Source organism: Lipophrys pholis (assembly GCF_963383615.2).
Source record: "Lipophrys pholis genome assembly, chromosome: 18".
Lineage (NCBI taxonomy): Eukaryota > Metazoa > Chordata > Actinopteri > Blenniiformes > Blenniidae > Lipophrys > Lipophrys pholis.
In genome coordinates, this window is record NC_137646.1 from 14,126,583 (window position 1) to 14,150,327 (window position 23,745).

At 45.9% G+C, this 23,745-nt stretch overlaps 2 protein-coding genes across 2 annotated transcripts; both read left to right on the forward strand.

The window, feature by feature from the left end:
- The first annotated feature begins 2,624 nt into the window (after positions 1-2,624).
- Positions 2,625-7,173, forward strand: shbg (sex hormone-binding globulin). The gene is made up of 8 exons (XM_080486083.1): positions 2,625-3,163; positions 4,111-4,208; positions 4,332-4,521; positions 4,627-4,788; positions 4,911-5,067; positions 6,013-6,149; positions 6,327-6,528; positions 6,611-7,173. The coding sequence occupies exons 1-8, from the start codon at positions 3,068-3,070 to the stop codon at positions 6,742-6,744; spliced, it is 1,176 nt and encodes a 391-aa protein (XP_080342209.1). The 5' UTR covers positions 2,625-3,067; the 3' UTR covers positions 6,745-7,173.
- A 298-nt stretch (positions 7,174-7,471) lies between these two features.
- neurl4 (neuralized E3 ubiquitin protein ligase 4) lies at positions 7,472-23,387 on the forward strand (the record flags this gene model as incomplete). Its single annotated transcript, XM_080486071.1, is given in 30 exon segments — positions 7,472-7,486; positions 7,490-7,690; positions 12,756-13,272; positions 13,398-13,463; positions 13,544-14,022; positions 14,118-14,229; positions 14,349-14,437; positions 14,596-14,668; positions 14,968-15,241; positions 15,586-15,767; positions 15,849-15,934; positions 16,007-16,169; positions 16,257-16,467; positions 16,657-16,733; positions 16,817-16,895; positions 17,155-17,324; positions 17,414-17,542; positions 17,644-17,789; positions 17,922-18,140; positions 18,329-18,427; positions 18,877-19,029; positions 19,128-19,295; positions 19,983-20,141; positions 20,309-20,488; positions 20,566-20,659; positions 20,735-20,842; positions 20,931-21,075; positions 21,403-21,515; positions 21,657-21,816; positions 22,633-23,387. Coding segments are annotated over 30 exon segments (4,872 nt in total). The 3' UTR covers positions 22,838-23,387.
- Between the last annotated feature and the right edge of the window lie 358 nt (positions 23,388-23,745).

The window sequence follows — 23,745 nt, forward strand, 5'->3', positions numbered from 1 at the left end:
ACAAAGGCTTGTAGCCACAGCTCTCCCAAAGTCTGTAGTCTCCTATTTCCGACATTCTTCTTGTCTCTCCTTCTCCCCTTGTTACTGTCTCCCTTCCTTTCTCTTTGCTGCAATCAAACAAAATAAAGTATTAACCTGATGACCCAATGAGATCAGCACAAGTTTGGTCTTGCCTTCTTTTTGTTGTTGTTTTTTTAAACAATGTCTCAAATATTCACAGGGTGATCTAAATATTTTATGGGCTTATGACTGGTTTTTCATACAGTTGAAATTTAATGAGGTTTGATGCTGTTTATACTGGAATTCTAAAAGAAAAAGACAAATCAATAGGTGGCAACGTGAACAAAATGCTGCAGAGTTTTCACAAAGTCTCTAAGTACTTCAGTTATAGCGTCTCTTCACTGGTTGTCTGCAGCTCTCAGGGTTGAGTTCAAAATGATTTGATTGGTTTTGAAAGCATTGCAAGGTCCTGCACCCTCACACCCGCCAGACTGCTGGTCTGAATTTGCTCCTAATCGTTCTCTCTGATCCTCTGGAGATGGCCTTGTTCAGCAAACCAGAGATTAAATATTTTAAAATATGTAAAATATATACGGTGGAGCAGCTTTTTGTTTTCATGCTCCAATGTCCTGAAACAAACTGCCAAGTCCAAGTAAGAGATACAATCTTTTGTCATTTTTGTGATTAGTCTACCGGACAGCTTGCTATTTTCTATTTTGATGTCGGCTTATAAGTCACTCTTTATAATTTATTTTTGTCGTTGTCAACAATGAGCAAATTTAGAGTTCCAAATTGGTGTTATACTCAATATGATCATTAACATAATTTACTGAAAAAAACAAAGAAATTTTTTTTTTCTTAATCAAAGAAGATGACCATGACAAAACCACAGTTCTACTTTAAATTTTACTCAGGGGGTCCATAGTAGTGCTGTGGGTAGCTCTCTTGTTGCAAAGTGACGTTTCCCTGGTTCGAGTCTGAACTGGACCTTCCTTTCCTTGTAGGTGTTCTCCTGGTACTCCGCTTTCCTGCAACAGTCCAATAACATGCATTTTGAGGCTAATTGGTGGCTGTGAATTGGCCGTACGTGTGAATGTCTGTGGTGGGTGTCCAGAATGTGGCTTCACCCACAGTGAGCTGGGATCGGCTGCAGCACTCAGCAACACTCAGTTATAAAAACACTAATAAAGCTATGAATGTACTGTAAAGCAAAAACTGCATTTTCTCTTCAGTGACTGCATAATGTAGTAATGCTTCATCGTGATATTTGGGAAATGTCCTTTTTAATCTTTTTTGGTTTTTCTCCTATTTTTCAGGGATTATTGTTTTGTATCTTTGGATTATTTTTTTTCTCCGGAATTTACAAATAACACGTTATACAAGGTGCTATGGTTGCTGACACGAAACCCAAAGCTGCTTAATGCTTCTTATTGGCAGAATCAGGAGCTGACTTTTAATCATCGACTGACCCAAAACCTCCCCAATACTGACATCCAGTGGTTTAAAACCAGAACACCTGGTTACGTGACTCACTGTGCTCCCAAATGACATCTTCTTAATCGGATTCATCAAAGTTTCCTATAACTATTATTACCACACATTAAAAGGGATGGAGGTGGAGTTTATAAGCGTAATGTTATGTAATCTATTTCGTTAAAACTTTCACACCAAAATTTACAGCCTTTTCACAGCAGAACATGCCAAATTTTCATACCAGTAAAAGTTTCTATTATTTGTCTGTCTATAGTGGCTCCTCAAATGTTAATTCTACTGAAAAATCCTGAAGATACAATTTTCATTCCTTTCATTTATTTATTTATTTAATCTGAATCTCCATTTTTTGGGGCATTTGGAAACGTGTAACATCACTTTGTGATCATGCTGCATCTTTGTGAGGTTCTTTACCATGATATCATTTTCTATGGTTGTTTCTATTTCTTTTTCGCACGTTCTTATTGTCATTTACACTTGGTTTGGGGGGGGGGGGGGGGGGGGGGGGGGGTCACACTTTGTCTCTATGTTGTTGTGTTGTTTCTCTAGTTCAATATTTTTTCGTAGCTTCCTGATTCTTTCAAATTAAAACAACTTATGTTTGTTCTTAACTTTGATTTGGGCGCCGGTGGTTATATAAGCCTTCTGGGCTCGGACCAAGAGCCTCATGACCTTCTGGTCCCTTTATCTTGTGCTTTTAGTGATCTGTCCAAACCACACAAAGATCAAAACGGCAGAACATTGAAATGAATAAATGGAACACGGCCATGAATTTTCTCATCATCTGTAAATTCCCTGTCATTACTGTAACATGGTTTGGTTTGCACACAGATTCTGCTTTGTGCATGTGTGGAGCACATTTCTGCGTACCTCCCAGTGTTTGCAGTTTTCCTGGAATCAGACTGTATCAAGGGAAAGCAGCCAGCGAAAGAAAAAGAAGAAAAAAAAAAAACCAAGTTCTGTGACTGGGAGCATAGTTCTCATCTCTCGCTCTTCCCTTTCACTGCAGTGCGCACACACTCCTAACACACGCGCACACACTGAGTCACGGCCAGCAGCGGTGATTCAAGGTTCCTGTGTAATAGGCAAACACATCAGTGGGTTGACTGAGGTCGCTCACCTGGCCTCCAGTTGTATCGGAGCTCCATGACTCACCGTGAAAGATCCAGACAGACTGACCGCTGAAGACGATCATTTCTGCTCTCTCATCTTGTGACTATCACTAATTTCGTGACAGGCCCAAAGAAATACATTCTGCACCACTTCTTCTTTTTTATTTATTTTAACCTGCTGCACAGAGTTTTACTTCCACCCACCTAAACTTTCACAAACACCCTATTGGTCAAAGCCATATGGCCATGAAGCTCTTTGTCCTGAAGATCAATAACCTGCACTGACCACACCATCTTTTTTTTTTTTTGGCCTCTGGACCCGCGGGACAGTGTGCCAGCAGACACCCACTCTGCAGACACAGAATCTGTTTGCCTCTCATCCCGCCACCCGAGTATCTAGGTCTTCACAGACCACACAAGGTTCTCTGGAGTCTACAGGCCCGGGTGGGTGAAGCCTCTGAAGGATGGCCGTGTTTTGGAAAGCTTTGGCCAGTGGACTGCTGCTCGCCTCGAGCCTTTTGGTTTGGGAAGCCGAAGCGCAGGGCAACGGCCGGGATAAGGTATGTTAATGCTAACCCTGAGACGTGGAGCGACCAGACGAATATGTGCACCCACTAAAAAGAGCCCTGTCAAGTACCGTCGGAGGAATATATGAAATCATTTAATCAGGTCTGATGTCTCACTAGACCACTCCAAAGACTGGAAGCCTTTCTGTCGTATGTTCTAGGTTGTTCAAATGTCGCATCACCCACTGTTTACTGAGTTTCAACTGACAGCCGTGCTGAAAATATCCATGCTGTGGGAAGCCTCAGTGATAATTTAGTTTTCCCTCACAAAATATCTCGTTTCCCATTCCGGCGAAGCAGTACTAAATCATGATGCTTCCTCCCCCATGTTTCACAGAACGCAGGATGTTTTTCTGTTTGATATTAGGTTCCTTCATATGTAATACACAGAACCGCCAGTTCATCCCAAGCATCTTATCAGTACACGAAACAGTATTACTTCAATTAGCACAAGACTGCGTAACCTCTTTAATCTTCATGCAAACCACCAATTCTAGATTGAAGATGTGCAAACAACTTTTTTTTTTTTTTGCATGGCACATCACTTGCAAAACAGGTAAAGTAGCTCTACGTTTGGCTAATATCTGGTTTAAGTACTTAGATTTCAGATTTTCAAACTCTTGTAAACAATCACCTATTTTTAAAGCCATGAAGTTGGAGGTTTGCTCACCTGCTGTAGAAATCCTGCAAATATTTGTGTGTCATTGGTTCAAGCACGGTGTCTATAATTGTGAATTACATGCAAATCTAATCACATCTTATGACTCAGTCATGGAAATAACTTTGCATTAGTTTGAACACTTACTAGTCACATGAAAATGAAGGTCTAAATGGTAAGAATAGACGTTTGAATGACAGGACATGTTCGTAATTAATTGTAATAGAGACAAGGATGACTTTACTGTGAATGCTGAAGTAACGAGTAGGTTTGTGCCTCCCAGAAAAAAGTATTGGGCGGTTCTACTTTTTACCTGGGCCAGGAGAGAGACTTCTGGAAACCACTGACCCACACGATAATCAACTTCACCGATATCGTCAGGTACATCAGCTCAATGACCCAAGAAAGTGTCGTATAATTCCCACGGTGGAAACCTGTGGCGAAGAGAAAATACATTTCTTGTTTATCAAAACATCAGAACCGACGCTTTCACTCTCTGTGCAGCATCAAATCCTCCTTCCAGCTTCGGACGTTCGACCCGGAAGGGACGATTTTCTACGGAGACACCAAATCAGGGAAGGACTGGTTTGTTTTGTGCCTAAAAGGCGGCATCCCTCTGATGCAGATCCACCAGCAAGGCATGCTCGTCAGTGCGGCAGGAGGCCCAAAGCTCAACGATGGGAAATGGCACACAGTGAGTTTGACAGTGTCTGAACGTGTTTCACTATAGTCAAAACTTGACCTGCCAAAGTGAGCTGGACGTCTATCATTTCTTTCTTTCTTTCTTGGTGCCACCAAGCTGGAAGTGAGCAACCAAGGAAAGTTTGTTATTTTAGAGGTGGACGGCTCTCCTGGACTGGTGGTGGGTATGCAGTCCGAACATCCAGAGGATATCATTGAAGGAGATCTTCGACTGGCACTTGGTGGGATCATGATCAGCAAGGAAAAGCTGATTGTTGAGGTACAGATACTAATACGATAATATTTTTCCTCTTCACACAATGACATAAAACAAAAAAAAGGACTATCTCTTTTCTTTCCTGTCTGTCAGTTCATCATCATAAACACATTTCTTTGTTGCAGTATGAGCCTCAGCTGGACGGCTGTGTGCGGGACGGCGTCTGGCTTAACCTCAGCGTCTCTTGGGAGATGGAGGTAGAGGAGCTCTGGCCCTGCTATCAAAACATCCAACCTGGCAGCTACTTCCCAGGCACAGGATTTGCTGTTTTCAACACTTCAGGTGGGAACACTGTGCAATCTTAAGATTTGAGCAAAAACTCTCCAGCTGGCATTGTGAGTAACAACATTCATTTCACTCCTAACTTTCAATCAGTATTCACCATTTGTGAGTAACTTATGTTTTCCAATAAGAGTTGAACAAGAATAGCAGAACTGTGGATATTTTAAATTAAATTTCATGTACAGATTTGCAAGCTTTTATACATTCTCTGAAATACAAAGTGATCAGATCAGTATATACAGTGATTAAAAATGCAGTCATATAGATTCCCTGACTGGACACTGGATGGAGTTTACCTATAAGTGCAAAACATTTCTCATAGGAGTAAAGTGGTAGAAGAGAAAATATTACTGGTATGATAAACTTTTAAAGATAGATAAATGGATGGGAGTATCTGTATTTTCCACCTGGTGGCTCTTAAATAGTAACACATGAAAACAGTTTGTACCCACATCTATTTTGGTAATACGCGCTAACAGTATATTCATACAAAACAAATACAAACTGAAGTAAATATCATCTCATGACTATCCCACATATAAAAGTATAAATCCACGTATTTCTTTAATGGTTCCAACATAACAGGGGTTGTCTAAACAGGACTAATTGGGACGTAAATAAATAGCACTGAATGGTAGCCACCGAAACTGGCTCGATTCAGACATTAAGCGTCTGGAATTTGTCCACATATAAAGCTTCATGTTGATCTCTGACGTATCGAACAGAATTTGCACACACCTGAATTGAGACTTGGCTTTTTCTCTCTTTCCCACCGGACGAGGCACTTTGGAGGCGGGTCTGTAACATGAGGACTGACGACTGCAGCTTTTGAGCCAATCATATTAGGATCAGTCATTAACTAATTTGAAACTATTCAAGAATGGATTCGCACGGAGAATTTCTGCATGACTCATTATACATCTTTTCATTTGTGTCGCTTTGCAGTTTTTTCCATTGCAGAGGATGATGACATCAAGATTGGGTTGGAGGGAGATTTCTCTCAGATGCATGGGACCATTTTGAGCATCAAAGCCCCTGGACAGGAGATGATGCTCACATTAGTCGCCAACAATAATACAAAGGTGTGCACAATCATCATGCTAAAAATGTCAGTATTTATTTTAGATTTGTTTAGTTTAGTTGATGTTGCACATGTCAAAGGAAATATTACATCATCATCATCATCATCATCATCATCATAATAATAATAATAATGAGTTTATTAAATGTTGTTTTCTCTCTCCCTTTAAAATGTCCAGGAAATCACACTCACTTATGGGGAATTAAAAATGGACCTGAGTAGCAAGCTCAAGGAACTGGAGATGTCGTTTGACAAAGACTCACTGCTCCTTAAGATAAGAAAAGATAAGTTGTTAGGAAATGCCAATGTGATGGCAGCGAGCCACCCTGCTTATGTGACAACTTGGAGAGAAGGTCTTTTTGCCATTGGGGGTCTTCTGGGTGAGATATCCAGAGCTTTTCAATCCCAAAAATATTGTTTCTGCAGCCACCTCTTGTGTAACTTTAAAATTTTCTCTTTCAGGTGAAAGTGACGTCAATGTTGGCTCCCAGTTCCTGTCAGGCTGTCTGACGAAGGTCCAGGTCCAGGACAAGGATTTGGACCTGGATTTAGCCCATAAACACATGTCAATCTTCTCCTATGGCTGCCCAGCATAGAAACTAAAAAATGTATACACGATTCTTGATTATTTTCAGTGGCTTCAATTATTCCATTTCTCATAGCCCCATATTGCATCTAATTATTAATGCCAAAGTGTATCAAGACTGCATTTTATACTGCTGAGTATGTCACACTTTAAAAAGCACATAGGTCCACAACAGTTTTTATGTAACTCATTTTGTCCATCCAAATTATCAATCATTAAATATAATTTTTGAAAATAGGTCTGTGAGTGGTTTTGTGACCTGACATTCATTGAGGAAATATCTAAATAGTTGCAGATAATAAATACAAGTGATGGAAAGCATGGAATTTGCTCCCTCGTGGATGAATTAATGTGACGTTAAACTCAGTGTCTTACAACTACAACACATGAAAATGTAAACAAACAGGGAAAGTATTCATCAAATTAATTTCTGATCATCATAATTTTGACTCATTGCCCTTTGTCCTGTTTTCGCCTCCATTATACGCATTGATGCATTTCAACACTGTTTATTTGATTCATAAAAGCCTAAAGACGAAAAATGTTCCACATATATAGATAGATAGATAGATAGATAGATAGATAGATAGATAGATAGATAGATAGATAGATAGATAGATATAGATATGTTGAAAAAAATACTCAGTAGTTTTAATGTCCTTGTAAGTCTGGATTGTCAATGTTTACATGTCACAAAAACTACTGCCGTATTCCGTGGTGGACATCTACTGGTTACCATGACATCACTGTCGTAAAGCCAGGGTGTCGTGAACACTGGCCGCCCAGTGAAGATGGCGGCGGAGCTGCATCCGCGGAGTGGAAAGCTGATCGGCCTGTCTAACTCGAACCGAACCGCCCGGCGCAACCAGCCGGTGCAGGAGTTCAACCACGGCCTGGTACTGAGCAAGGAGCCGCTGAAGGACCGGGATGTCTTCACCGTCCGCATTGACAAGAAGGTAAACAGCAGCGGGCCCCGCCGATGGCTTCTGCCGGGGCGGGTGTGAGGGCAGCGGGAGAGCTGCTGGGACGAGCCCGGTGTATCGGATTAACTGGTATCCCTGTTAACTGGTGACTGATTTCCTTTAGCGTTCGTCGTTGCTGCGAGTAACAGCAGGTGTTAAAACAAGACTCACAAAAGATCCTACATTTTAAAACTGTATCGCTAATGTGGTTAAACGGGGTTCTCCAGCACAGCTACGGATTACCGTCTGATTTTTTTTAACCTCTGTTACTAGCAGCAACAAGAGACGCTAAAGGAAGTCGGTCACCAGTTAACAGGGAAGCCACTTGACGCGAAACACCAGGGGGGGGGGTCCTCATCTGTCCGCAGTGAGGGGCTTCTGCTCCCCGCAGAGGCTCCCAGACGAGCCCGGTGTCCTCTGCTGTCCGCAGTGAGGGGCTTCTGCGTCCCCTCCGCGGCTCACACCGCGTGACAGCGGCCGCGGGCTGTGCGGGTGCTCAGGTGGCACCGGAACGTATCCACACACCGTCCAGTCGGCTAACGACAACCCGTCCGTGCTGCCCGGAGCCGTCAGTTAGCCACGCTAATGAGCCGCTAGCAGGAGGACTGGCCCTCCAGGAAGCTGCAATGTGGGCTTTGTTGACTTGATATGCTGGGTTATCTCGCGAAAACAGACGTTTTAGGGTTTGTTTAGGGGCGGTTGACAGCCTCCTGATGGCTGATCGTACTGACACCAGCTGGGTGGTCAGATGAGACGCCACTGTTTTTCACAAGGTTCAGTTTGCTTGGTAGATGAACGAGTTTCAAGTCATACACATCTTGAATGAACGCCTTTCAGACCTCTACTAATGTACTAAATGAGTTGTTACTCATTATTTATCAATGTAGGCAAACATCTACTAGATCTGCCCCAGAGCTGAACATTTTCCATTGTCTGACAGAGAAACAGTCTGACACTTTAAGACAATAATAAGGTATAAACCTCTCATTTGATAATAATCAAAATCCTTCTCAGGTCTCAGCTATCTCGACGTGAAGCACAATATTTCAGGTATCATGTATTCAGTAGTTGTTGAAGTGAGGAGGTTATCCAATGTGGTACCATACACAATGAAGGGTTAATGCCTCTTAAATTGTTTTATCATTCATCATAGCTTTTTTTTTAATTAGGAGTAGAAAAACAAAACTCTATTATTTTGTTATCTGGCGATATCTCATCCATCAGTAAAATATATGATGTGGCGATCTTCATGTTTCAGATCCCAGTGTGGCATTGGTGTTCCGTTTTGAATTCACAACTCTCTTTTGCATTAAAGGTAGCTTTTAATGTTAACAGCACACATGTTCATGTTTTTTTTGAGTGCTTTGAGATCTCCATCTCCCTCGCAGCCTGTTCACAGTCTGTACTGTTTGGCTGCTAACAATATGGGAAGGCTTGAATATTGAAGCGGCTCCTCCCACTGTGGTACGCCGCCCAACGGGGATTATCAACAGTATGGGAGCTCTTGGGCCTCTGGCAATGCCAACTGGGCCACACAAGCATGCGCCCACATACACACACATTTAAGATAACAGCGTAACTGACCAACATGCACAGTGAAGTCACTTTAGAAAGTCTACCAGAAAGAAGTTGAGCTGCACATGTGTGTGTGCCGGTAGAACTAAACATGTGGATTCATGCCACCCACTGTATGCGGATGAATACGCAGCCCAACGAGGGCTCTCGTTCAGTCTGTCATCGCACGCTGTCTGGAAATCAATACTTTCCCATCATACTGGCATGACTGCAGATCCTGTCTACTGGCATCCACTAAGCTACAGAGGAAGTTGGACAAAGAGAGAAGACAAGTGATTTATCGGACATGATGAATTCCTCCCATCATGAGTATAGGACGAGGAGTGATATAGGGTTTGTATTTATGGCTGGAAATCTGAGACGTGATCCAGAAGGATTACCAAACCGTGGGACAGCACTTAATATTTAGCATATTCTGCATGCATTTTCTTCACATAAGTTAGGGCGAAAACAGATTATTTAATGCTAATTTTGCTTTTTTTGATTTATTAAATGTGTGTAAAATTGTCTGATCATTTTTCATCCTATATGTTGCACCAAAAGTTTGATAAAACTGCCACTTTAGGTGTAGAATCCAGCAATTCCTTTAACTTCAACTATACCAGTTTGCCAGTTAACTATTCTTTTGATTATGAATAGATAGTACAAATACTAGGCTTATAACAGCTTATTACAGACATATTTCAAATAGTATTGAGTGCATTAAAATAGTTGACAGTTCCCTGTAATAACAATCCAACTTGGTCGTCTGTGCATACAAATGTTTGTGTACTCGCCATTGTTAATGTTTGTAGTGTTTTGTTCTCGACAAAACAAACAACAGCATCCACTCGTGGCCTAACAAGCTAACCGCGATGTTTGCAGCCTTCCTGCCGTTTCCGTATCATTGGACATCCGTGTCAAAACGTTGCCGTGCAAACGCAAAACTTTCCTGAAACGAAACCGCAACAAGGATGCATTTTCACTTGAAACGTTGTCGTGTAAACGTCTTGACAGCGAGTGTGGCGACCTGGTTGTGATGGGAAGGACATCATGTTCTATTGTTTTTTGCTGCCATGTTGCTAATTTGCTTCATATTTTCTTTCTCTTTTTGGCCTTTTCTGACATGTTCATGCAATTACATTTTCAAGCTTTTCAAAGCTGGCTGATGATCCCCGTTGGCGCGTATGATTATCTTTGGTTAGTCTTTTGAGTGGAGGGAGTAAGAGACTGCGAGGCAGACACCAACAGGCAGCTGCTGTTACATAAGTCAGAGAGAGAAGGAGATTTCTGTCTCCTCAACACACCGACCCGGTCAGACTGAGCTTCCACTAAATCTGCTAACCCAGATACCCGGGCCGTCATAACACACTGCCTTACATAGTACCTGCAGAAAGAGCCTCAAAATGAGGCCGACTGTGGTTTTAAAAATAGTATTGAACTTTGGGGAAAGTTTTCTTTTATCAGCGGCAGAAAAAAATAAATGAAAAATACCTCGAAGGAGCAGGTGAGGCTCACGGTCAAGGTCATCGGATTGGATTCCTGCCAACTTAGATCGGACTCCTGTGGTGTACTGAGGGGAAAAAGAAGAGAGACTGTGCTTGAAACTTCAGCACATTTTTTTCAGATTCCTCTCCATCAGTCTGCTTGAGCAGCAGTTGGGGTGCAGTGAACCAAGAGATACTTTCTCATTGAGATGACACAAGTTCAAGGCCCGCGGTCGAGACCATCTGCTGCTCTAGAGCGTCACAATCTACACCCTATTCTCAGCTCTAGAGCTGACACAGCAGGCTCACAACGTCATGGAGGACCAACACAAATGAAAAAATAGAATATACCCCCGGAGATCAATAAAGTATCGCATTATTCTGAAAGGAAAGCGGATCTCTTGGGTTACTTGTTAGATGATAGGAGTCCAATGTCATTTGACGAAAATAAAAAGATGACGTCTTCAGTTGGAATCAAGATCTCTTGTTATTGTTTCACTGTACAGTACAAAGCTGTTCAGTGCAGATTTTATTGGATTCCACTCAAATGGACCAACAACTTCTTTCTTTCTCCTGTTCTTCTATTTGAAGCTGCAGCAGTTAATTTAATCGGATCACGCATGCAGCCTGAGTTCAGTTGTTTGACTCAGTTTTTAGGTTAAAGACGAATGTTGAATGTTTTGCAAGGTGTATGATGCAAATACTTATGTCACTAAATATCCACATTTAATGAACACTGTTACGAATGTTCAACCCCAAAAATTGTCTTATTTCTCAAAATGAAATATAAGTCAGTTACTTAATTTCTGCATGAATCCCTCTGGAGTTGATTAACTCACATCAGTCTGTATTTTTTATTTCAATCAGATCACTTAAACAATACAATAGGTACATTAAAGGTCAGTGCAATGTTTAATATCTTCTGAATACACTGTACTTTCAAATTATTCAAGCGTTGATTTGAAAACGCTCGGGCGCCGTCTGCATGGAAACGAGCGAAAATAAAACGTTCTGTGTAGACGGCGGAAACGCTGCTATTGTGCCGCATGCGCACCACCGCTGTGGTAAATCGTTCTTCTGCACATGCGTGTGTAGATGAACAATAACAACAATGGCGGCCTGCAGAGTGTCATGACTCCCAGTCCATGTTCTCCTGGGACTTGTTGGAAGAAAAATCCAACTTTGCCGTCTGTCCACTAGAATGTCCGTGTTCTCCCATTGTTAAGGTTTATCGTGTCTTTGTATCTGTGCTCGTGAGTGTGGTTTCATTACAGAAATGAACAACAGCACTCACTAGTGACCCAAACATGAAAACAACATAATTTTCAGCATTTCTTCGGACATCATTTGCAAAATGTCGCCATGCAAATATGAAACCTTTCTGAAATGCAAAGACCATATGTTTTCATTTCAAATGTTTTAAGGTGAATGTAACTCAGGACGTGTGAACATCTGTCTGTCTGGTTTAATATGCACATAACATCTAATTCATGAGAGTGTAGCAGTTTTTATACCTGTATGTTAAAAGTTCATACCCATAACTAATACCTAATGCTAGAAAGTTACTATCTGATTTTCTCTAACCAAATTTTCTTCTTCTGCTGTGTTACACCATCCTGCTTCATTTTCAAAGCAGCGCTCCCTGATCCACACTGACAGAATGACTAAAAATAACAGGATGGATCATACAACAAGACACCCTTTGTTTTCCATAGATATCTACCTGCAGTTTTTAGCTCACTGCTTCAGTCTTTAAACAGCTCTGCTGATTCCACATCGAGGCTTTTTGTGATCGAACCAACAGCTGGATGTATGATTTTTGGAGCTGCCAGTGTTTTGTTTCCCCGCCTTTTCGTGAAATGAATTTCCTGTCGGTGAAAGCAGTTTTCGAGTGTTTTGGCAGATGCATGTCGCACCTTCAGGCTCTGGTAATTTGGGACGACCATGTTGATCGGAAGTGTTATTGATAAACGGTGCGGTAATCACTATTGGCTATAAATATGTCGTTCCTCCTTCAGGTGAACTCGTGGAGCGGCTCCATTGAAATCGGCGTGACCGCTCTGGACCCCGCTGCTCTGGACTTCCCCAGCAGTGCCACAGGCCTTAAGGGCGGCTCCTGGATCGTGTCGGGCTGCTCGGTGTTGCGTGACGGCCGCTCCGTCCTGGAGGAGTACGGCCGCGACCTGGACCAGCTCGCCGAGGGCGACCGAGTCGGCATCCAGCGCAGCCCCCGCGGGGAGCTCCACCTCTGGGTCAACGGGCAGGACTGCGGCGCTGCCGCCAGCGGCTTGCCGTCCAAGCTGTGGGCCGTGGTGGATCTGTACGGCAAGTGCACCCAAGTGACGGTGGTGAGCTGCGAGCCGCCGCCTCCCTCGGTGGAGAGGGAGAGAGAGACAATAGAGCAGGACGAGGAGGACGATGAGGAGGACGAGGAAGAGGAAGAGGAGATGGTCGTATGTGGTAGTCGAGAAGACACGGGCATCGCGGCGTTGATGAATGTGGCAGCAATGAATGGAATGATGAACGGAGACGAAGGTAAGACGCCATTAACAAAATATTGGGATCCCTAATTTGTAGCATGTTGAGCTGTTGGTTGATGGATGGATGGATGGATGAATGGATGGATGTTGAGCTGTAGTCATCTGTTGTCCATCCCACAGTGCCTGAGCTGAGCTGCAGTCACAGCAGACCCGACAAGTTCCCAAACAACCTGGAGCCGGACACAGGTAAGAACGTCCCCCTCAGCTCAGGCGTCACAACGTTTACGGTGTGACCGGCGCTAAAAACTCCTCCCGTCTGTCCCCAGTTCTCACCGAGCACCAGCTCTTCGACGTGTTCAACAACGCAATAGTGTCCTTTTACCGATCCGAAGACGAAGGCGGAGGAGAGGATGGCGGAGGTGGAGGGGGATCGGTGGGAGACGGAGGCGGTGGAGGAGGAACAGGAGGGGGAGGAGGAAATTCAGGAAGTGACTCTTCCTCCCGAAATGACCGAGGGAGCAGCAGTGGGGGGGGTGCAGTGAACAGTGACAGTGGATCGGGGACAGCGGGAGGCGGAGAAGGTAGGAACACCAACAGCAGTCCCGCCGGTAATGGAGGGGTGGGGCCCGGAGGCTTAACGGGTGGGATGACCACCAACGACGCACTGCTGTTCCACGAGAAGTGCGGCACGTTGATCAAACTGAGCAACAACAACAAGACGGCGGAGCGAAGAAGACCGCTGGACGAGTTCAACAACGGCGTGGTGATGACCAACCGGCCGCTCCGACACAACGAAATGTTCGAGGTGTTTACCATCACTCGACTCTGTCCTGCATCATGTTGCACTGCTTCATTAAGACTCGATGAAACTGAACTTGAATGTGATTTTTGCGTCGCCAGATTCGCATCGATAAGTTGGTAGACAAGTGGTCCGGCTCAATAGAGATCGGCGTGACCACACACAACCCCAACAACCTGGACTATCCTGCAACTATGACCAATCTGCGCTCAGGTAACACACACACACACACACACACACACACACACACACACACACAAAAATACAAATATTTTAAGCAAAGATTTTACTCAGTGTTCCATGTGACATTATTTGGACTATTTGATCATCAGGTACAATCATGATGAGTGGCTGTGGGATATTAACCAACGGGAAAGGAACCCGTAGGGAATACTGTGAATTCAGCCTGGATGAACTTCAGGTTTGTGACGACACACACACACACACACACACACACACACACACACACACACACACACACACACACACACACACACACACACACACACAGAAGTCTCATTTAGTCTTGTACTGTGCCTGTTAATCGGGCCGTTTGCTTCCTCTCTCATCCATCTGTAGGAGGGGGATCACATAGGCTTGATGCGAAAAGCCAGCGGAGCGCTCCATTTCTACATCAATGGCATTGATCAAGGTGAGATGCATTAAGACCCGTCACGAGAGGAAAGAAAAGCCGAGCAGCGGGACGACAGCCGCAACCATTTGTCAATTGACTGACAATTGATCCGCTGCCGTTGTGAAGTCTTTATTTAAGCTAAAACTCTTGTAATTGTCATTTGTCTGCATTTTCTGCTTCCTAATAGACTGCTCCTCCCGCCAAATTGTATCTCATGATCCAAAATGAACAAGGCTGGCTGACAATGCCAACACGTTTAGATTTGTAATCAGCTGTGATTTCAGGACTTCTCTACAACCGCTCGCTCTTTTCCGCAGGCGTAGCAGCAGCTCAGACTCCCGGAGTGGTCTACGGTGTGGTCGACCTCTACGGCATGGCCGTCAAAGTCACCATAGTGCACAACCACAACCACAGCGACCGCCTCAGACGCAACAACGCCATCATGAGGGCTCTATCGCCCGACGTGGGCCGACCGCGGCCCGCTCTCTCGCTCACCCCAGACGCAGAGGGGCCTGACCGCCTGCTCTTTCACCCCAACTGTGGGCAGAAAGCCGCCATCATTAGTGATGGCAGAACTGCACTACGGCCACAGTGAGTTCTCTTCTTTTTTTGATATTTTGTAGTTCCCTTCTCTCACCTTTTTCTCCTCTAAAGTCCTCTCCTCCGATTGGACGGTTTCCAGAAAGCTTCTGTTTCCACACTGCAAATCCTGCTGACGGGCAGAAACACTTGAATTTGACACCAGCTTCGTTGCTGCTGTTTCTGGACCAGTTTGCACTTTTCTTTTTCAAATGAGTTTTATTGGTCACCATGCTGGCCAAAGTAATGGGAACACCCACTATTATAGTGTTGTATTTTTGGCAAACTATCAAAACATGTATGCATCCTATTGATCTCGGTGTCGTATTAATTCGTAAACCATCTCACTCTGACAGTGCGACCGACGACTTCAACCATGGCGTGGTCCTGAGCAGCCGGCCGCTCCGCTCCAATGAGGTGTTCCAGGTTCGCATCGACAAAATGGTGGATAAGTGGGCGGGATCCATTGAAATCGGTGTCACAACGCACAACCCCGCCTACCTGCAGCTGCCCTCCACCATGACAAACCTGCGCTCAGGTAAAGTAGAATTAACTCGAGAGGATTCGTTCACGCTCCTCATTGGAGGCCTGGTGTTTACCGTGTATTGCTCCTTTCAAGGGACGTGGATGATGACAGGAAATGGCGTGATGCACAATGGAACTACAATACTCGATGAGTATGGACACAATCTGGACCGACTTAAAGTAAGGACGGTTTGCTCATTATGGAGTAACCCTCTGTATCGCAGATTTCATGTGTCGTCGTTTTTTTTGCAGGCAGGTGACACGGTCGGTGTGGTGCGGAAAGAGGACGGCAGCCTCCATTTCTTTGTAAATGGTGTAGCACAGGGCCCGGCTGCCTGGAACGTCCCCCCCAGCGTCTACGCTGTGGTGGACCTCTACGGCCAGGCTGCTCAGGCCACCATCATGGACGACATGGGTAAGAGAGAAGGAAAGCAGGAAAACGAACCGCTTGGCTGAGATCGGAGAGGAGGAAATGTGAAGACTGTGTTTGCCTCTTTGTCAGTGGACCTCCCCCCTCTTCCAGAGGACAGCTCCGAGGGCCCCACCGCCATGTCGCCCGGGAGCCCCTGCTCTGTCGTAGGAGCCATAACAACTAGTGACCTGCGCTTCCACCAGCTGCACGGCACCAACGCCGTCATCACCAACGGGGGGCGCACGGCTCTGCGCCAGAACTGCCGCAGCGAGTTCAACGACGCCATCGTCATTTCCAACAGGTGAAACGCGTGATGACGGGAGTCATCAGGGAGCAGCTGGTTCCCACTATAGACAATTTAAAAAAAAACTGGAAATTCAAAAATGAATCATTTGGAAACTTTTGATTTTAAGTCTGAGAACTCAGAAGAATGAGAAGAGTCGGCTCCCATTACATACAATGTGTTGAATCTGCGCCCCGTGTGCTGCAGGTGCCTTCGGGATGGAGAGCTCTTTGAAATCGTTATCCAGAAGATGGTGGACCGCTGGTCAGGTTCAATAGAAGCAGGTGAGATGTTTCCATAGATGTTGACGAGTATTAGACATGTGAAGTGTTTTTGATTCTTAATTTCTTCTTTTCTCTGTGAACAGGAGTGACGGCCATCAGGCCAGAAGAACTCGAGTTTCCAAACACCATGACTGACATCGACTATGACACCTGGATGCTGAGGTAGCCGTGCTCGGAGCGTCGGGAAGCAAAACATGTTGGAAAATACTCGAGTCGATACCAGTTTATTACAGGACAATCGCAGAGACAGTAACGCACTTACAATTCACACCAAGGCGCAATTTAGAGTCACTAATTAACCTCATATTCACGTTTCTCTGTTTCTTTCACCTGAAGCATTGAGTCAAATAGAAAATAATTTCTGTTTTGTTTAGTTTTTCTTAAATCGGATGTAGCTGTATCTTTTAATTCTGTTCCACAGTGGGACGGCCATCATGCAGGATGGAAACACGATGCGCAACAACTACGGCTGCGATCTGGACTCTCTGACCACGGGGTCGCGGATCGGCATGATGCGCTCGGCCACCGGCGACCTCCATTATTACATCAACGGCGTGGATCAAGGCATGGCCTGCTCTGGTCTTCCACCAGGTGAGGACGAGTCCGGGAGGCCCAAGGCTCGACCGCAAGCCAGAAGTGGCGGTCGTGTGACGATATTTCTGTCTCTTCCCGTCTCTCAGAGGTGTTTGCTGTGATCGACCTGTATGGTCAGTGTGTTCAGGTGTCCATCACCAGCTCCTCAGGCCCGCTGGACAACAGCCTCTGTACCAGCAACATAACCGAGAAGAGCTTCCCCATCCATTCACCAGGTGCAGATCAAGCTTTTCTTTCTCAATGTTTCTTTTAAAATGAATTTATATTAAAGGAGGAACAAAGGAAATGGGCTCTGCTGTTGTCTCTGTGTTTGCAGTAGCCGGCGTTGCACACCGGCTCCACAGTAAACACGGGAAGAACGTGGTGCTGCTGGGCGAGGGCTGCCAGGCAATCCGGGTCGGCGGGTACGCTCACGGCATCGTGTTCAGCGGGAAGGAACTCATAGCAGATGAGCTGTTTGAGGTACGGTGTTGGAAATCCCAGCTGGATTTTCATTTTCTCACTAAAGATGCACTTGTTTTATGATTTTCTTCTTGCTGATGCTTGTGTCCCCCCCCCATCTCTGATTCGCCTCTCCGCCCCGCGTCTCTGCAGGTGAGGATTGATGAAATAGACGAGCAGTGGTGCGGCTCGCTGCACATCGGTCTGACCACTCTGGCGCCTCCGGAGCTCCCGTCATGCCCGCTGTCGGGCCTCTCCCCCTCCCTCCCGCAGCTGCGCACCAAGGTCACCTGGCTGCTCTGCGGTTCGGAGGTCCGTCGCAATGGCGTGCTGCAGCGCCAGAACTACGGCTGCTCGCTGGACCGGCTGACGGTGGGCCCCCCCCCCCCCCACCCCTACACAAATTAAAAGTCATTCAGTGAAACTGCAGGATCTTGCTTCGGCGGAACTGTACAGTTGTTTTCTCACAGTGCCTGTGCAAATTGTTATTTTATAGACGTAAACGGTTTGCCTGTTTCCAAACACGGTGGGTGTTCAAACGGGATGTGTGTGTTTTCCAGGTCGGGAACCGCGTGGGTGTGAAGAGATGTAATGACGACACCATGCACATCTTTATTGATGGAGAAGACATGGGACCTGCTGCTACTGCGATAGCCAAGGTACACACACACAAACACACCGTGAGACACTAACCCAGATGCACCTACTGTTTCACTGTTTCTGATATTTGTAAGTTGGATGATCATATTTCATAGTATTTGGCTATTTTGCTGATAAGAGGGTTCAACAGGAGTGTCAGTGGGCAGAAACATTCCTAAATACAATATAAAAAGTCTTTTTCTCCTCCTGTTGTCATCGCTCACCGAGTTCCTAACCCTGATTATTCCTTGACCTCTATCAAAATGTCAGCAAAGCTTTAAATCTTCTCATTAACCTTCACTCATAAGTCAGACTCGGCGGGGTTAAACATTTTCGTCCCACAAGCTCGGCTGAACCCTGCGAGCGTCGCCTGCTCTCCGGTTACAGAAGCCACAAACAGACGCTCAGACATTTAGCGCCATGTGGCCCCACGGCGCCTTTTCAACACCTATTTTCTCGCCCGTTGCAGAATGTTTACGCCGTTCTGGACCTGTACGGACGGATAACAGCTGTATCCATCGTCAGCTCCTCGCTGATGGAGGACACGGAGAGCGTGAAGGCGCCCTCGCTCTCCTCCGGCAGCTGCAGCGAAGGAGAGGAGGACAGCAGCCCCGTCAGAGAGGTGGGAGGTTAACGAGAGACGGCGGCGCCCGTGTCTTTCTGTCAGATCTGGCTTGCTGAAGCGTGTTTCATCTTCCCTGGTCGTCTCGTTTCCTCCAGGTTGAGAGTGAGCCGTGTGCGCTGGTGCCCACGATCATGGCGTTCCTGGAAAACCACGGCAAGAACATCCAGCTCTCCAACCAGAACCTGACAGCAGCCAGAGTGTCGAGCTACAACCAGGGCCTGCTGGTCACCGCACATCGGTTAGCCCGTCAGCAGCTGTTCCAGGTAAATATCACCTTCCTCCGCACGGTGGGCTGAACTGAAAGGAATCTCTAATCTTGATGCTGCGCTCCTTTACACTGAACAAACCTGGTCTTAGAAATACCTTGAAGGTATGAAATTGCACTTGTCAGCACTGTAGGAACTGACTGGAATAGAAAAAAGCTCAAGTTTTAGCAGTTTACGAGTTGAAATGTTTGTCATTCTTACTATTTAATCTGATGCTGGATTTACAAGAAGACATTAAGGCTACTTAACTTACTCACTTCAGTACTCGTACCTACGACACAACCTTCAGATGTCAGTCGAATTACAGCATGGCCCCTCGCTCCTATAATTCTACTGTCCGCATACTTCTCATAGCCATAACTCTTACACTGTTGATGATAGCCGAAAACCTCCAGCGAAAATAAAATGATAAAGTAGCCTCACACCGTTATACCAGTTATACAGTGACAAAGAAATAGACATGAATCCATCCTAAAAAGGGCGAAGTCAGTACTCAGAAATGTTAAATAATGTTTCCATCCCTAAAGCAACAGCTATAGGAGACAGGTTCTTTTCATTGTATTTTGCACCAGAAGGTTTCTTTGAATTTGACTTTATGGTAATATTGTTGTCATTGTCGGTAGTAATTATTAGCTTTTCATCATGTATCAGGTTATTTCACATCTGCCTCTCTTTGGCCGCCAGTTTCAGATCGACCGTCTGAACCCGTCGTGGACGTCGTCATTGTCGCTGGGGGTGATTGGCCACTCCCCCTACCGGCTAAACTTCCCCTCCACGGCCTGCTGCCTGAAACGCTCGGCCTGGCTGCTCCAGCGGGACTCCGTCTTCCACAACTCCTTGAAGGTGCACACACTAATCACACACCAATCACACGCTAATCACACACTAATCACACACTAATCAGCCCATCATGTTGGATCTCATTGATTCCGTGTCCCGCCTTGACAAACTGAGCATTAACCCGCAGACCGATTGACCGTCTCCACACTCTTTCACTCTCTCCTGCTCAGATATGTGAGAACTACGGTCCGAACCTGGACACTTGTCCGGAGGGAACTGTGTTGGGTCTGCTGGTGGACGCCAACAGCTGCCTCCATCTCTACGTCAACGGCATGGACCAGGGCGTGGCGGCGCAGGACATCCCGTCGCCCTGCTACCCCTTCATCGACCTCTACGGCCAGTGTGAACAGGTCGGCACGCGCACCGGCTTCGCCTTCGCATCATCCAGCTGTTTGAACACCAAATAAATGCTGTGTCATGTTGGCAGGTAACCATAGTAACCAACAACGTGCCTGCCGTTGGCGGCGAGAACGACGAGACCCGCTGTCAGGGCGACATGGAGAAGGCAGACATGGTTGACGGTACGAGGCAGACGGCCGTTTCAGTTTTGCCGGTTTAATCTTGGCCGACGTTGCTCAACGGGTTTTGTTCGGCAGGTATCAAAGAGAGTGTGTGCTGGACGCCACCGCCCGAGGTCAACCCCAACAAGACCTGCGAGTACCAGGCACTGTGCTCGCGATTCAAGGACCTGCTGACGTTACCAGGTGAGCCGCTCGTCCCGCCGCTGCTTCTCAGCTCCGCCACAGAACCCAGAAGTCAAACCCCTTTGTTTGTCCTTTGTCACATTTCAAGACGGCTACTTCAACGAAGATGCAAAGTACAACTTGTGTTACTGTGAGTCCTGCCACAAGCTGCGGGGCGACGAGGCGTATTACAAGAGGGGTGAGCCGCCGCGGGACTACGCCCTGCCCTTCGGCTGGTGTCGCTTCGCCCTCAGGTGAGAGGCAAATGTCACATTTTCGACAGTATAAAAACTAAACAATATGTTATATTTTAATGCCAGTGCAAGCATTTATTTAGACTGTATGTGGAGAAAATCTATAGACGGGAGAAGCTGAACTAAAGTACTAATCACTGGACAAGTGGTGCAGCAGGAATTTAACAAGTGGTCATATTGACAAGAAAGAAGTACGATCAAATCGTTTGATTGGTTCTGCCCCTATTTGTTGGTGAAAATCAGGACTTATTCAACATCTGCTGCACTGATACAGATGTTGCTTTTCTGGTTGTGTGTTTCTGAGTGTTTGTGTGTTTTGTGCTGCAGGATCAAGTCCCACTGTGAGGTTTCTAATGCACTGAAGAAGTGGCACATTGCATATCACGGCACCAGTGTGGGAGCCCTGCGACGCACGCTGGACCACAGCCAGCTGCTGCCTGGTAGAAGCACACACTCACACACACACACACACACACACACACACACACACACACACACACACACACACACACACACACACACACACACACACACCGATTAAGAAACTCACCAAGTAACGACTCCACTTCCGCTGGTTACAGGGACGTCGTCCATCTTCTCGGTGTCTCCGGTGAAGGCGGAGGGGCCGAACGGTTACAGCGAGCCAGAGGAGAACAGCGCCCCCGGCAGGGAGGTTCCCAGAGTGCGGCTCTCCCCCACCATGCGCTACTCCGGCTCGGAAATCTTTGCTCCTAAAGTGCAGTGAGTTCCCGCTCAGCGAATGTTATCGACATGATTTAAAAAATAAATAGAAATGAAGGGCCCGTTTCCACGGCAACGATTTCAAGTGAAAACTGAAAACTTTCGTCATGTCTTTGGGAATCTGTTTACACGGCAACCGGGCTCGGAGTCACTGAAAACCCCGCTTTTCGGGTCCCAAGGTGGAACTTTTCAAAAATGGTCGGGCTCTGTGGCCGTGCTAACAGTGGCAATGCTGCTACTGCGCATGCTCACCAAATAATTCTTCTGCACAAGCGCGAGTTGATTGACAACAACAAACATGGCGGCCTCCAGAGTGTCCATATTAGTCGTTTTATAGTAATGGCATCTCATTGGTCGCCTGTTCATATGTGTCCTCGCTATTGTTATCGTTTAGTGAAATGTTCTTTATGCTCGCGTGTGTGGTCTCGTTACAAAAACAACCAACAGCTCCAACTAGTGGCTCAACATGCCAACGACATTATTTTCAGCCTTTCTGCCGTTGCCGTGTAAACAGACATCGTTTTCAGAACGTTGCTGTGGAAACGCAAAATGTTTCTGAAATGTTTTCACTTGAAACGTTGTCGTCTTAGATTATCCTGACTGAGCGTAGCCAAGATTAGACGTTAAGATAGTCTGTAAAAGAAGCTTTATTTCACGAGTCATCAGCCCAAAGTGTAAAATGAACCTTTAAATCATCTACATAATATTAAAAGAAAAATCTGACCGAGAAGAAATCCTCAATATAGAATACAACGGTAGAACCCTGCTGTGTTGTCGTGTAAGCGTTGCCTGAGTTGCCGTCTCTCGTTGCCTTAGATTTCAGGACCCCCGCTCCCACCGGTGTCACCAGGCTCAGGTGGGCTTCCAGGTGTGCGTGCGCCCCGGCTCCTACAAGGTGGGACCTCAGACGCTGGGCCACAGCGAGCCGCTGGACCCGCGCTTCAGCAACTCGGAGATCGAGTGGATCACCAAGGAGCAGGGCGGGACGCTCCTCTACGGGCTGCTGGTCCGAGTGGAGTGAGCGCATGGACGGAGGAGGCGCTCGGGTAGAAGTAGCAGGGAGGGGCCGCGCCGCGCCGAGCCACGCCCCCTCACACTTTTAATAAACTGACAACCAAATCCGACCCCTGCCTTGAGCGAGAGACTCCTCTGGAATCCGGCGGTTCCTACCGGGGATTGTTGATTCAGCGTTTGCGACTTAGTTTCCGTTAGTTTTTCAGTTGTTTGCTCTCGGACTCTTTTTAGCGGCCGGGTCGTCCGGCGGTCTCAAAGAACAGACACACTGCCTGCACTTTATGTTCTGGACACTCGTGGGCGATTTTTAAACTTTTCATCAGCACTGAAGACTTTGTGTTTGTTGTTCTCATTCTGCCCATCCTCTTCTTTTTCATCCTCTGTTTATATATATATTTTGGGCACTTACATGAACACTTCCTGCTCTGGTCAGTGTTTCATTTTGGGAGGAGCTTCGTCCTGCCAATCTGCACGTCAGCGAAAAACAAAAAGTGGGTCAAAGGAAGAAGAAAACAAAAAAAAAAAAGAGTGACAATGTTTTCAAAGGAGTTATACACAACAAAAAAACAAAAAGACACTTGAATCCTGGAACGAACCCAGAAGTATCACGATTGTGACTGTAAAACTGGAGGGAGAAAAGATGTTTACACATGTTTGTTGCTGTTTTCCACGTCAGCAGTTTAGTTCTGTTTGTGTTTTATGTTATTTTTGTTCTCGCTCAGTCACTGGGGGGGGGGGGGGGGGGGGGGGGGGGGGGGGGGGGGGGGGGGGACTGAATCATTTGGGTTTTAAATTAAAAAAAAACAAAAATGGACTTTGCACCTTTTAGGATTTTAAAATAGTGCCACGTGTTGAAAATTAAATTATTAAATACGATATGTAGCGGTGCACAGCTTTATTTTCTTTTACGGAGAT